The following is a 14,780-nucleotide window of genomic DNA, read 5'->3' as shown; positions in this document are numbered from 1 at the left end:
GAGAAGACTCTTCTAATCCCTGTATTTACCTGTTACTCATGGTGAACAGCAATATCATTTAGAAAAGGTTAGTTTATTCCCAGTGACTCCAGCTTTCATTTGTCAGTGGATTAGGTGTACTGTACGTTGATGAGCGTAACTTTTCCGGTTTGATTCTGTAGGCTTTCCATGAACAGTCAGCCAAAACTCTTTTTAAGCTTTGAATGAGGTTTAATGATCCTTGCTAAATCTGCTGTGTTACGGCAATCTTTTTGCTTCTTCTTCACTGATTCATTAATACAGCATTTGGGAACTCTCCAGTCATAACACTAGACAGCTCTTTTTGGGAATTCAGTTCTTGGTTTTGGCTATATTCAGAAATGAAATATAAATTAGAGTTCTGTGATAAAAATTAGCTTCTATATGGACAGGCAGAATGGAAAAAATTACTCTGCCTCTGAAATGCCTTTTTTAGGTTGAGTGTTTGTAATTGTGCCTTCCAAGATAATTACCATAATGCTCTAGAAGATGATGGGTGGAGCTAACTCGTCATTTTTTTTTTTTTAATCCATCAATAACCTATCTTTATTGGATGGGCTGCAATTACAGTCAAATTAGTTGGGACTTGAGAATATCCCTATTTAAGACACACAGAGAATAGCCAACAGCTTGGGGAAGATTTTTGTTTGCTCTTTTTTTTTTTTTTTTTTTTTTAAACAACCATAGATGACCTGTTTTACATGTACATTCTTCACTACCACGTCATTACAGGTTCAGGGAGACCGTCCTGATCTAATGCAAATATTGGACTATGCTGGGTTGTGTTCGTGCAACCAAGCAAAACTGACGGTTAACTTTTTCAGAAAAGTTGACAGGAACTTTGCTGTTGAACCAAGAAGCCTCAATTTTCTTTTTTTCTTTTTAGTGTTTTTCAAGACTTGGAGGGTTTGCTGGAAGGTGGGGGGGCTGCTTGATTTTCCTTTTTTTTTCCTTTTCTTGTTGTGGCTGTCTGATAGAGAACAAATTATAGTATGTATTTGAAAAGCAGTTCTAAATTGTTTGATCTGTAATATTGAAAGAACACAACTGTAAAATCCCAGCCTCTCTGATTATATTTTACACCTGTTTCTTGGATACTGGTAAATGAGCTGATCAACATAATGAACTTTCACAAATACGCATATCTTCCCATTGTTTTAAGGTTAATGTTTATGAAATGTCTTTCCACATGCAACTTGAATATGCTTCATAGAATATTATTTGCAAGTGTTTTGGTTGACCTGTAAAATGAAATGGAAAAGGAAATTGGACTGAAACAACTTGGATTTAAAAGTGCATATACATATATAAACTATATTCTCTGTACTGCCTCTTTGAGACACAGCATGTATAATGGTTTTATTTGGGAGTAAAAAGAGTGATTCCACTGCCCATTTAAAAATGAGTAATCACTGGTGCAGCAGTAAAGCTGTAACTTCTAAATGGAGGTGGAAGAAAAAATAGTAAAGAACATGCTGAAAATTTGTAGATGAAAGTTTCACTTGAATGAGTTCATCAGATTTTGTAACAATGCTGCCTGATATGAGCAATAAGCAGTAACTGATTTTTGTCCAGTCCCTAATTTAGAAATACATTAGCGGTCTTCACAGGCAAAGAGGGAAATCTATAAAATCTTGCATAATGTCACACAAATAAGATTCTCATTTAAGATCAGTCCTACCTAGCAGAGCTAGGGTTTTTAGTGTCTCCCCTGTTCAGCTTTTTCATTATGTTAATTGTAATGTAGACCAGTTACAAATCCAGACTCTCTTGGGTTTGCCTTTTTTTTTTCTGGTTCCTTTCTTAATTCACTTTATTCTTTAGCTTAATTTTACATAACCCAGTTAATTCCAGTGGATTGAGTGACCCTCCTTGTGTGTTTCAAGATAAGCTTGTCCTTTCCTGAATTAATTAGGGCTGTGGTAAATGCCTTGTACTTATAATTAAGATTGTGATGTGCCTATAAAATCGTAAAGAACTCCCCTGGTTTTTAGGTGCCTGGTCATCATAGCAGAATCCACAGTCCTGAATTAAATACCTGAATTTTCTCCATATCAAGTACAAAAGAAGGAAAGTGTAACAGGGCAGGATTTCTGTCTTTGGCCCTCTGTGGTGATTCCTTCTTCAGTCTCTAGCATGGGTAAGCTAGGTTAGCTCAGCAATATGTTTCTTCCTAAATTACATAACAAATGACTGGTCTGTGAAGGAAAAAAATATAATAATAATAAATTTAAAAAAATCCTGTTATACACAGATCAAATGCTATATTACTGTACGTATGCTCAGAAGCAAAGTTAATACTGCATAGATTTTGCTGTTCATATGAGTTTTTTGTTATTCTGGAGTGCTTCTGACTGGCATTCTTTGTTGCAAAAGTGCTGATTTTGAAGAAAAACTGTCTCAAAAAAGAGAAATAAAGGAACATCAGCAGTTTTATCACAGAGCTGTTCCATGCAGTGAAGCATACACAAGCAATGAATCACTGAGTCATACCTGCAGATTTTCCTGTGCCACATGGAAAATAGGCAGGTCTCTAGTTCTGGGAAGTGTCATTAACACCTGTCCAGTGTGGAGGGGAAGTACAAGTTCTTACAGACTTTTAGTCTTTGTTTACACAGCAAGAACTTGGAGATCACTTACCTGTTACGGAGGTAAACCACAAAGGCATTGTCTGATGACAAAGCCTAGTACAGAAACCCTTTAACTTTCATATACTGACATTTAATCTTTGCCCTGCAGCCAGACTTTACTGCTTACTGAAGGTTACAGTACAAGCTGGCCACATAACAGGGGCAGGGAAGGGTCTCTTGCCATAGCTTTCACTTGCAGTTTTCCACGTACTGTAAATGCGCCACAGACCACGTGCACCCACCTCAGACTCCCCCTGCTCGTGAGCCTACCATCGGAGGCTCCTGGATGAGGGCTGCTGCCACCACAGCATGCCTGGTGCTGGGGGCAGCTGAGGAGGGAACTCGTGTCCCAGTAAGCTGTTGTGACACTGCCAGCCAGCTCTGGGTCATCTTCCCTAGGGCTCTTTGCTTGTACAGGGACTTCAGGTGGTAGTGGCTGATGTTGCAACCACAAAACAGTTTATCTGGCTTCCTATTATCTCTTTCCTGGATGCAGGTCAGGAGATGGTCTTGGACAGGGTGAAGTGGTCTGGCAGGCTGGACAACCTGTGGGACACCACTCCTTCGGTTGTCTTCAGGCCATCTTGCCAAAAATCTAGCAACTTGAAAACAATAAGCTTATTTTGGTTCTCCTAAAGTACGTTGCCATACAGAAGGTTGGTTCCTTTGGTGTACTTTAGTTGAAACCTTGCAACTACTCTCCTTATAGCTGAGAGTAAAGAAGTTCTCATCCCTCTTCCCTGTCCAAAAAGATTTACTCAGTGGTAAAATCTTCTAGTCAAGGAATACACTAATTCTTGTTTCCTTCACGGCTTGAGGTTTATTTAGACCACTACGTTGACTTCATTTCTGGTCATTTTGGGTAGTGGATGCATATAACTCTATTTTTACTTGGGAATTAAGTTCAAAGGGAAGGGATTGCAGTTGAGAGGCAGGATTTTTTATTATTATTATTTTATTATTATTATTATTATTATTTTGTCCAGAAACATTTAGGGCAATTAGTGTAATTTGCCAAGTGGTTGAAAGAACTAACTTGATACAGAAAGAAAAGCTTCACCATGTGTGAAGAAAAAAATAGCAAAATTACTGTCATGAATGTATGCAGTATATGTTAGTTGGTGGTCACTTATTTCCTTCATTTCTTGGCCTTTTCCCCCACCTACAACTTCTGTTCAATTATACAGTTTTCTTTTTTAGACCAGCATAGTTTACCAGCATAGCACAGAAACAAATAAAAAAAGTGCAATTACTTTTGCTTATCTTAATGTAAAATGATTGTCGTTAAAATGTTTATTTTTGTATAGTCATTGCGTAGATCATTGCTTTGAAGGTTTGTTTGTTTGTTTTAAGATGCCCCACTTAATATTTCCTTTCTATAATTTTCTTTCTTTTGGGTTTTACTGTTTTCCTACTCAGTTGCTTTTTTCGTGGTGATAGTCTTTCTCTCTCTTCTATACTTTCCCCTCTCCCCTTTTCCTTTTTTTCCCTCTTACATAATACTACCCATTCCTACTTAAGGGAGGTTCCTAACGCCATGAGCAGACCGAAAAGCACTTATTTCCTGACTGACCTACTCAAACCTCCCTTTAAAATCTCATTCTTCATGAGAGAAGGAGCATTAGAACTTCCATGATTTTGAAACTTTTAAAACTTGGCCGTTTTACATTTTTCAATTATATTTCTTCTTCTTCAGTTTTCTTTTGCTCAGTTTAACAATCTTCTAGTTTATAAAATAATGTGGTATACCTAAGTATATTGTAATCTGCAATCGTAGCAGTGCTAGTCAGCCTTTTTTTTTTTAATCTTCCTTGCTCTTAACTGTTATAAATCGAATAAGATAAAAGACACAGTCAGAGCTGTTAAGAAAACCTGTTAACTGTCTATTAAGCAATTGCTTTAAATCACTTCTTTCCCTCTTACAACTGTACTACATAAGCAGAAGTTTCACTTGGTTTCATACCACCATAAATAGTGCTCAGCAGTAGTTCTGTTTTAGTCTAGTGAACTAATGGGCATGGTCTTCTGGGAGCATTCAGAATGTCACCACTGATAATTTGTGAGGTCCTTCTGTACCAGACACAATCCTTTTGTTCGAAGCCCTGGTGCATTCATAATGCTGAGCACCATTTGCTGGTGATAGCAAGACCTTTTATGGGTTGACTGATTCATGGGAGATGCTGTCTCCTTTCTCTGCATAATTAAAATCTTGCTGTGTTTTGTGTGGGGATACATGATGACACAATGTACATAAGTTCATTTATGCCTTTACATTCTTTGGCTTTTTAGGAAAACAAGGGCAAAAGAAATAGGCATGACCAGGTTACTAATTATTCTGCCAAATATGAGGACACATCTTGCTTAAACTATTTTGCAGAAATACTGAGTGACTGCCTTAAACGTTGAATTATTAAACGAGAAGAAGACTACTCCTGCCTTGTCTTCTGTGTTTTCCCTCTTTTGGGGGCAGCAGGGAGAAGGTTTTGAGAATCAGTCAAGTGTACATTGCATGCAAGCTTACTAGACTGCAAGTAAAATAAGTCAGGAAATGGTTCTTTTATGAATGCTGTAAAGGGATTAGAGGTGGCTGCAAAATGCAGCATTCTTAGGACTAAAGTGGGTGCACTCCTCCCAGGTAGGAGAAAAACAGATGTTTAGAGGATTTTGCTAATTGAACTTTGAATGCTGGAACAGAAGAAGGATGGCAGTGGTGTATTGATGCTGGACTTGGGCACTTACATGCAGTGAATCACTGAAGCATCCTCAGGTGACAGTAGATTATAGTTGCTTTCAAGTTTTATACCTTTTCTCTCGTTCTCCATCTTGGGGGACACTGCTTGCTTTCTTTCAGACCTTGTTGATTTCATGTGACTCCACTGCAAGCTCTTCAATATGAGAATTGCTTTTTACTGCAAATAGGTATTAAGCACATAGGAACTTGGCTGGCATCACTTAGCCCTCTTATAACCTAAAAATGTTCCCCCTTTAAAAGGCCTCTTAAAATATGGGATAGACATTATAACGTAGGTTTAATTCCATTGCAGTTCAAATACTGTACAGTTGTTTTTATGTCCACTGGCCTTAGAAGATGATCAGAAACACTTTTTTTTTTTTTCTGTTCATACCTAATGTTAAAACTCCAGAGGGTTGGAATTGTATTTCTTGTTCCATGACAGGCAAAGCTTCAACAGTAATTAAAATGAATGCTTTCATTCTGGGTAAGCCTTTTATAGAAATCTGATCTCATCTGGGCACTTACAAGATAATACATGCCAATTAAAACATCCTGGAGGTTTTGTGACTTTGAAATTATCTCTACAGTTATCTGAGTTCCTTCTTAAAAAAAAAAAAAAAAAAAAAGTATGGACTCTAAAACGTAACACACAGAAAAAGCTGATTTTCAATTTTGTTTTGTACTGAAGGTGCTAAGGGAAAAAATTACAAATCAGTTCCTTTCTGCTACAAGTGGTTGTGAAAACAAAATGCCATTGCACAAGAAGGCTTCTCTATTTTTTCTATTTTATTTTTTTTTAAATGCAGACTTCTTGAGGTATTCTCATGAGTAGTTGAGCAGCCTATGGGTTCGCATTGGGTTTATGTGTTTTTGGTAGTAGGGTGATGCAGGGTGGCCACTGTGTGAAGAGACCAGAAGCTGCCCCCATGTTGGATAGGGCCAGTTCCAGCTGTGAGAGGGAGGAGTGAGAAAATGTTGAGAGAAATAAGCCTGCAGACCCCCCGGTCGGTGCAGCAGGAGGGCAGGAGGTGCTCCAGGCAGGCAGCAGCAGTTCCCCTGCGGGCTGTGGAGAGGCCCCTGGTGGAGCAGGCTGTCCCCCTGCAGCCCATGGGTCCCACATGGAGCAGATCTCCACACTGCAGCCCCCCCATGGGTGGAGGAGCCCCCGGTGGAGCAGGTGGACGTGGCCTGGAGGAGGCTGCGGCCCATGGAGAGCCCCCGCAGGAGCAGGCCCTGGGCCGGAGCTGCAGCCTGTGGAAGGACTGCAGGGTCAGTTCAGGAAGGATGGCATCCCATGAGAGGGACCCCACGTGGAGCAGGGGCAGAGTGACCGTGAAGAAGTGGTGTAGACAAAGCATCAGGGACTGACCACAGCCCCCATTCCCCCTTCCCCTGCCCCCCTTGATAGGGGGGGAGAAATAGTAGAGTTGAAAGTGAAGTTGAGGATTGGAAGATGATAAGGGCGGAAGGGAAGGTGTTTATAGTTTTGTTTCTATTTTTCACTATCCTACTTTGTTATTAATTGGCAATAAATGAAATTAATCTTTACCAAGTTGAGTCTGTTCTGTCAGTGACAGTAACCAGTGAGCAATCTCCCTGTCCTTACCCTGACCCATGAGTTTTTCGTTGTGTTTTTTCTCTCCATCTGGAGGGGGAGAGCCATGTGGGGGGTACCTGGTGGCTAGCCAACGCTAACCCACCACAGGGATTCACCGTCTGGAGAATTAGTTTCCTTAGCAGAACTGAATGACTTGGGGTTGTTTGTTTGTTTAATCCCATCTTTCACCTAGTGATCTTGAAGAGAAGTCTGCTTGTCTTCCTCTTCTGTTCCACAGAAATGGGAAGATGCATGAGTTAAGTGTCTGAAACGCTGCCAAGACTATAAATGAGCCCTGAGGCAATCCTGATGAAAATCGTGGCTGAGAGCAGTCTTATGCGTGGTGAAAGACCATCCTCCAGATCTTAGAAATGATTTGTAAGGGAAGATGGTAACAAGTGGAGTAAGCCAAGAGTATGCAAAAAGTCTGACTGGTAACTTCGTAAGTTTCTGTGGCTTGAGATCTGTAAAGGAACTGTGCTCAGAAACTTTGTTTCGCTCTAAAGCTAAATGATAAATATCTAAAAATGAGATTATAGCCCCAGGGCTATTGTACTTCAGAAGAGTAGCATGTCTTTTTGTGTTCCCATTACCTCTAGTGTTTGTCCAAATTAATAGCTTCTGTTTGTGAAGGACTGGGTGAGAATCAGGGCAAGATGACATATATAGACAATATAGAATTGCCATCACATATGGTTTTCTTGGAACACTTCTTATAGTAGAACCATCATCTTCTTTAAGAACAGGATCAAGCTCCTAATAGGTATTTTCTTGATTAAAACAAAGCAAATAGCAAAGAAAATCATGACAGTGTGACAACCTGAAGTGAAATACAGCTTTGCTGAAAAAAAATAAAAGAGTAAAGATGCAGTGTGTTTCAGTGCATAGAAACTTTTCATACTGACTGTCAAAATGCAAAGGAGGTTATTTATGTCCTTCAACAGAAAAATGACGCACTCATCCATGGACAGGTTCTCCTATCCCCATCTGTAAGAGCAAAACTTCTCATGTACAGAGTTCAAATTCCCCTGAAGTTATTAAATGCATGTTTACCAGTAATGGATTTTCTCCCCTCTGGTACAAAATAACTGCACAGAGGAGAATTCTTCCAAACAGATGAAGTAGGAAGGATGGGGGCTCAGGGGCTGCGGCTTGCTTAAGCAGCACTACAGTGAGGAGTTGTCTGCTTTTTCTGTTGTTCTTTATGAAGGCTCTGAGATGATTGTAGAGATCATTACTACCTAGAGAGGTGTTATAGCTTGGAAATGAGAGGTGAATCTAGTTTGCTATTTCAAGTTGTTACTTTACAGTTTTCTACTGTTCCATTGTAATGTGGAAACTGTGCAATACAATGAAAGGTCAAAAAAATGATGCTCAAGGGCAATAACCTTCCCAAATTTGTCCCTTTGGTTCCTTTTTTTGTTTGTGTAATTTGTAAGATCTGATCAGACGTGCTGTGGTAAAGTTACTTGCTTTGCACACTATGCTAAGGAGATTACCCCAGGATGTCACGTATAGCTGTCAAGGAATTGAACCATAAAATAAAAACCCAGTTCCACTGAGAAGCAGGTAATAAATGAGAGAAATGATTAAGAGTCAGCAATGCTAACTTATCTGATGCCCTGAGTTTCCTCTGAAGTAGAGAACAGTAGTACTTAGGGACTAAGGAAGTTCTAGGGACCAATATATTACTGTTAGTGTGATTGATGTTTTCCTGGCACACTTGTCCTAAGAAATTCTGGCTGGTTCAGCTTTTTCAAGCAAACCATAAATTCCAACACAGAGAATTTTAGACATTCAAGGAGAAAGGACAGTAGATCAGACTCTGTCAGGACATCGCCAGCCTCTGAAGGCATCACACCTCAGCATGTCACCACATTGCCCCACTCACCCACCACACTGCCCCCTTCCACTCCTCTTCTCTTCAAGGGAAGGTACAGAGCTTTTAGTTCTTACTCCTCCTGCTGAGTTCAAGACAGGACAAGCTTTCCCTTATAAATTGGGGCTTATGAATTGTGTTTTAGCTGCTCATTATCAAGTGACTACAATCCATTTACTGGAAATATCCTAGGCTTGCAAATACTTTCCACGTCAAGCAATAATTAATGGCTATTTTCGCAGAATACACGTGTATCTGTGTCACCTGGGTGATAATTTGTATTTTATGCATTTTTCCTCTCTCATTTGTCATACTAATAGAAATAAATGGAAGGACTGGTTATAAATCATGCAAAGCTTGTGGATAAAATATGAACAGATTCTGGCAATCAACTCTGGCTTTCAAGGCCAGAGATGATCACAGAACTGTCTTACCTTCATTGGTCAGGTACAGGAGACAGTGAAAAATAATCCATTGGGCTATGGCTTTGCGGCCAATAGTTTCAGCTTTTCAGAAAGAAAAAACTAAGCACCTTGATTGTGCCAACTCATTTACATGTATTCCAGTAACATGTGATGATAAAAAGTTTCTGCTACCTGCTGTAAGAATAGGAGGAGTTGTGGCTAAAAGCACGTGGATGGGGAAGGGAGGCAATTACAAATGAAATTTAAATTTTCTTTCCCTCCTCTCTCTCTTTTAATTCAAGGTCCTGCTCTGTATAACATATACCTCCACATTCGAGCTGAATGGAAGCTCAGTGTTGAAGATTGCTGAGGTAAGTGCCTCTGTCATACCATTGTTGGTGTCACATAGTGTTTCTCCGCTAGCTGTTGTGTGTCTTCCATGTGCATCCTGAAACTGAAGTAGTCCATATCATAATTGCCATCTTAGGGACCGATATTACCTTATGTCTAGTATGAAGAAATAGCTGCAAAATGGACATAGCTGATGGGCTTGCATGAGAAGGCACACTTTTGGAAACTGACTGACAGTTGTATACTACAGCATTGCATGTTCAGTATTCCTCATATTTATTTTGATTTGCATTTTGCAATAGAAAAAAATTTCTTGAGTTCTTTATAGCTGCACTGTGCTGATTGCTCACCTGGTGCAACTCTAAAACTACTGAATCTTCATCAAGAGAAGTGTATAGGCTATAAAGTGCTTTGTCAGCACAAGTGCCGCAGTGTGCCTCGTTAGCCTTGTGTTTGTCTTTTTCCTAATGCTTCCAGGTAAAGGATTTATTACAACTCTAGATATATGGTATTGTCCTGGTGGTACTAGTCACTCTTCTCCTTTTTTTTTTTTTCTTCATTAGTTTTTAGTCTAAATTAAGTTATAAAGTAGCTTTGGTTGTAGAAAAACAAACGTGCAGATCTATTAAGTGAGCATCTCTACATGGGTAATATGTTTAGTGCAGTGTGTAGCAAGGCACTGGACTGTTTATTCAGGTTAGAGAGAAGGCACAGGAACACTTAATCTCCTGCACAGCACACATATATGCAGAATGTGTTCTAAAATTATATTGTTAATGTGGTATAGGGGAGAGCTGATGCCTATGGAGCAATGTAAGGGTTATATACATGTCCCTGTGGTCTTCATGTACCATTTCCTTACTCCCAACATATTTGTTAACTGTTCTTTTTTTTTTTTTTTTAAAAAAAAAGGCCTGTCAGTCCCTAGCATTGCCATATTTCAGCCTGGACCTAGCTAGGCACCCCTTATTCTTTAAAATACTTCTTCAGAAACTCCAAGTGGAGTTAATGTATGTAAACACTTAGAGATGTGTTCCTTCCCTTTTTTTTTTTCTTTTTTTTTTTTAGGGGGGGAGGGGGAAGGAAGGGAATTTTTTTTCTTTAAAAAGGTACATTAGAATTTTATTTTCAACTGGACAAACAGAGATGAACTGGTATGTAGAGCCAGCTACAACTTCTTAAGTTTTACTAAACCCTCTTGTCATTAATGCACCACACACACACAAAAAAAATACAGATAGTTTCCCCTCCTGCAGTTTTTCTCAGCAAACTTTCTAACATGCAGAGCAAAAACTGATGAATTCAGCTTAACACATCTCTGTTGTAGGTAAAGAGCTCTAGGTTAGACAAAATACATGCTGGGAAGAACATTTAATGGCTCTTAAACCTTTCAGATTTCAGCCTTTAATAGTAGTGCCTGAGACTAGGGGAAAATGATCCATCAGTCATGCTCCATGTGCTATAAGCTGTATCAAAACTCATATTTTCTGTTCTCTCTGTAAATTTGAATAACAATAGGCCTGCTATTCATTTAAAGCATCCTGAAAATATTTTTTCATAGATTGGAATTAAACCCTGCTGTTGTTGGTAGTTGCACTTCACTTCCCAGAAGGCTAGCCTGGCTCTTAAAACCCCTTGCTAGTATAATGGTATAACTTAGCACAATGGTAGTTGTTTTTTTTCTTTTGAAATGAGCAAGATCCCTGATGGGGGCTGATGAGATCTGCCACTGAAACAAACAGAACTTTTATTTCCTTCAGGGAATTAGAATAAACTGTAATGCAGTCACACGTTTTTATTCAGTGTGTTCAGAGGTACAGCTGCTTTCCCCTCACTCCTTGAGAAAATACTGTCTCAGAGAATGCCTAGCTCTTTCTAATTAGCAAATCCCACCAAGCACCTATATGCTTCCTTGGGTTCCTCCCAGCCAGGTTTTAGGTAAGACAAAGGCTTTAGCAGTTGGACTCAATACTGCTTTCTATCAGAATTCTGCAGGGTGTAGGCAGTAGGAAACAGAAAATGTTTTCAGAGTTCAGCATTTGCTTAACCTCAGTATTTATTGTTCTGACTCGCTGTAATGGAAAGGTGGCCGAAAGGAGCTCTATGCTCCAGTGCCCCTGCTGTTTGGCATTTCTTTCCACGTCCCTTGCTTCTCCTCGCCTGCCCTCTGTAGCAAAGTGGGAGCCACTGCAGAATGGGAAAGGTGCTGCCTGTATGTGGAACTCCCTCTGGGGACTCCCTGTGACAAGCAAGTCTCAATTCATGTATACAAAACATTGACACCTCAAATCCTACTGAATACTATCAGTCGCAAATTAATGAAGCAACAAGAATAGTACTACGTTATGTGGCTTAAGTATTAACAGTACTGAAAACAGACTAGATCTTGCTGTGTGCAACTTCTCATGCTTGCCTGGATTCCTGCAAGAAAGTTTAGTCATGTTCTGACTGTTGTTTGTTTTTATGTGTGTATTTGTTGCTCCCATCTACCATTTGTAAGTTTGCTGTGTTTGACTCTGTTGTCTCATTGGCTAACCCCTCTGTGTTTTGCTTGTAGTTATGCTTTGCATGCCATAGAGCTGGAAGTCCCCGAATGCATGAAATGATCAAAATGTCCATTGCATACCTCCTTGGGGCCCTGAGCTCTCGAATTTTTACTGGTGCTTCTTCATCAATGGCTTTTCAAAAGGTACCTTGCCCAGCTGTTACAGAGGCCTTCTGTAAGATCAGAGCTCAGTTGGACAGTACTGTTGCTCATCAGCAGGCATGGGGAGGGGAGGGAAGAAGAAGATACCAACCATGCTCTTTCCAGAAAGTCAGCCTATCACTGAGGATGGTATTTCATCAATTAATTCAGGAACTCTAGAAAAAGAGTTAGAGCACCAGAGAATAATCGTGCTGCTGTTGCCAGCAGCTCAGCAGTACTGTGTGGTTTGGCCTCTGCAAAGGGCTGTATGTGGCTTTAGGACTTTTTGTCCACTGGAGTTTGGGAGATAACTAAAAACAGTAGGTCCAGGTAGTAGGAAAGCCCTTCAAAGGCTTTCAGATGTAAGTACACACAGTTTAGTAAATAATACTGCATACATATATGTGTGTGCATATATGCTGCAGTATTTACTAATTAATAATAGAAAAATGTGGCAAGTAGGTATATGACAATGGCAACAACTTTTAGGAGTTGGAGGGTATTTATCTTACAGATACAGCCTTCCAGAGTGGTAGTAACAAATAGGTATCAAGAAACGAACAATCAAACTATGTTTTAAAGAATTATTTAAAGAATTGTTTACAGTACAGTGCAAGTGCCAAACTCCCTTGGTTTTGACAGAAGGGGAAGATTTTCCAGTTCTGCCTTACCATTCCTGCAGCTTGTGAGACTTACTGACTGATGAACTGCATGCTGCTTCTCGATGCTTTTTACTCGGTTATCCATATTGCTGAAAACTTTTTGTGTGCTAATAAAGAGTCATATGGAATAATAAGGAATAATAGGGAAGGCTGACTATCTGCATGCAAGAGACCTTGGTATCTTCTTAAAAAGTGTGTTACTGGTAAGTTATAGTTCATATCTATGTATTGCTGTCTTGTTTCCTCATCAGGTGTGCATTGAGACATATGTATCTAGCTGTCACCAGCGGAGCATAAACACCGCTGTGCGGGCAACCCTCAGCCAAATGTTGAGTGACTTGACTTTACAGTTACGACAAAAGCAAGAAAATATGGTGAGCCTTCTGGCATGAACAAATGGTTCCACCTCCATGACTGCGTACATTTTTGTTTCTCGGAATGCAGTGTATTGTACTGGCTTCTTGTGCCTTATGGATTTTATTTGAAACTTCCCCAACTAAGCCTGTTTGAAAGCTTTTCTGGGCTCTGACTCGGCACCTGCATCAGAGCAGACTATCAGAAACGCAAGTCTCGCATTGTTAGCCCCGCTTGGCTGATCTTTGTTGTCCTTCCATTAAACAAAAGAGGCATTGTCCTGATGTCAGACTACCTTGGCCTTTTTCCTTACCATTTTTTAATTTTGTTTGCTTGATTTCCTGAGGTTTGTTGAATTTTTTTTTTTTGCCAGAATATTTTGCATGATAAATATTTACATAATTCAAACCAATTTTCAATTGTTGAAAGGGTAATGGAGTTTTATATTGTTCTTTATTATTATTATTATTATTATTATTATTATTATTATTATTATTATTATTATTATTATTATTATTATTATTATTGAAGATAATTCAAAGGAATACTTTGCCTGGTTGTTACCAAAAAGTTCCATTTATTGGATTATTAAAATCCATGAGAGCTGTTTGAATGAAATCCCAGCACATCGTCAGGAAAACTGTAAATGTTCTAAGTACATGAAACAGCATCAGCTTCTTATATTTGTTCATGCTTCTTTGTGTATAATCAAAAAAGTATTATTTGTAAGGGCCGCTTCTGTTTCATAGCATCATAGAGTATCCTGACTTCGAAGGGACCCAAAATGATCAAGTCCAACTCCTGGCACCACACAGGGTTTTATAGTTTGTGTTTATTAGGAAACTTTAAGGACTGTATTTTTACGGATTATTTTCCTTACACCAGTTTTGGCTAAAGGTGACCACTTCTGTTTTACATTGTTAGACTAGACTATTTTTATCCTAATGAGCACCTGCAGAATGGAATTCATAGGTTTACTTAAACTTGTCCTTTCTCTATGCTAAGTAGGTTCATTTTACTAGACAAAACATTTAGAAAAAAATAAAATGGTAGTTTTGAAATTTCAGTTTCAGTTTTAAAATTGAATTTTGTTAGTTCTGTTCTTAACTGCAGAGTAATTGAAAGTATGTGATAGCTGCATTTAGTTCCCTGCAGTTTGTTTTTGATGTTTGAGAGAAGAATTTGGCTTGATCCTTTTGTGCATTGATAGAGGAGTCCTGTACCACAGCTGAACCAAGTGATGTAAGAGGTTGTTTCTATTTCCAGGTTGCCATTAATCGTGTTGGCACTGTAGTGTCAGTGGTAAAGGTGTGATAAACACTCCAGTACTTAAATTACTTTAATTTCTAAGTACTGTGTGAAATCTAGACTGTACTTTCCTGTCAGTTGTTTTCAGTGGGACCTACATGCCTACTTACTGCTGTGTTCTCCTAGGTATAGTAAATCCCTTAAGGGCTTAGAGGTC

General features: G+C 39.2%; 1 protein-coding gene across 8 annotated transcripts in view; it reads left to right on the top strand.

The window, feature by feature from the left end:
• Nucleotides 1-14,780, top strand: part of ARFGEF3 (ARFGEF family member 3) — an 89,178-nt gene that overhangs the window by 23,846 nt on the left and 50,552 nt on the right. For 4 of the 8 annotated variants that reach the window (XM_072035975.1, XM_072035974.1, XM_072035978.1 and 1 more), the window contains exons 5-7: nucleotides 9,565-9,633; nucleotides 12,171-12,302; nucleotides 13,213-13,335. In XM_072035975.1, the coding sequence (XP_071892076.1) occupies nucleotides 9,565-9,633; nucleotides 12,171-12,302; nucleotides 13,213-13,335 (324 nt within the window). The remainder of the gene's footprint in view (nucleotides 1-9,564; nucleotides 9,634-12,170; nucleotides 12,303-13,212; nucleotides 13,336-14,780) is intronic. The other 4 variants (XM_038176927.2, XM_072035977.1, XM_072035976.1 and 1 more) reach the window with 3 other exon arrangements.

The sequence above is a fragment of the Anas platyrhynchos genome, chromosome 3 (genome assembly GCF_047663525.1).
Source record: "Anas platyrhynchos isolate ZD024472 breed Pekin duck chromosome 3, IASCAAS_PekinDuck_T2T, whole genome shotgun sequence".
Taxonomy (NCBI): domain Eukaryota; kingdom Metazoa; phylum Chordata; class Aves; order Anseriformes; family Anatidae; genus Anas; species Anas platyrhynchos.
Note: the sequence above shows the minus strand (reverse complement) of the source record. Positions and strands in the feature narration are given on the sequence as shown.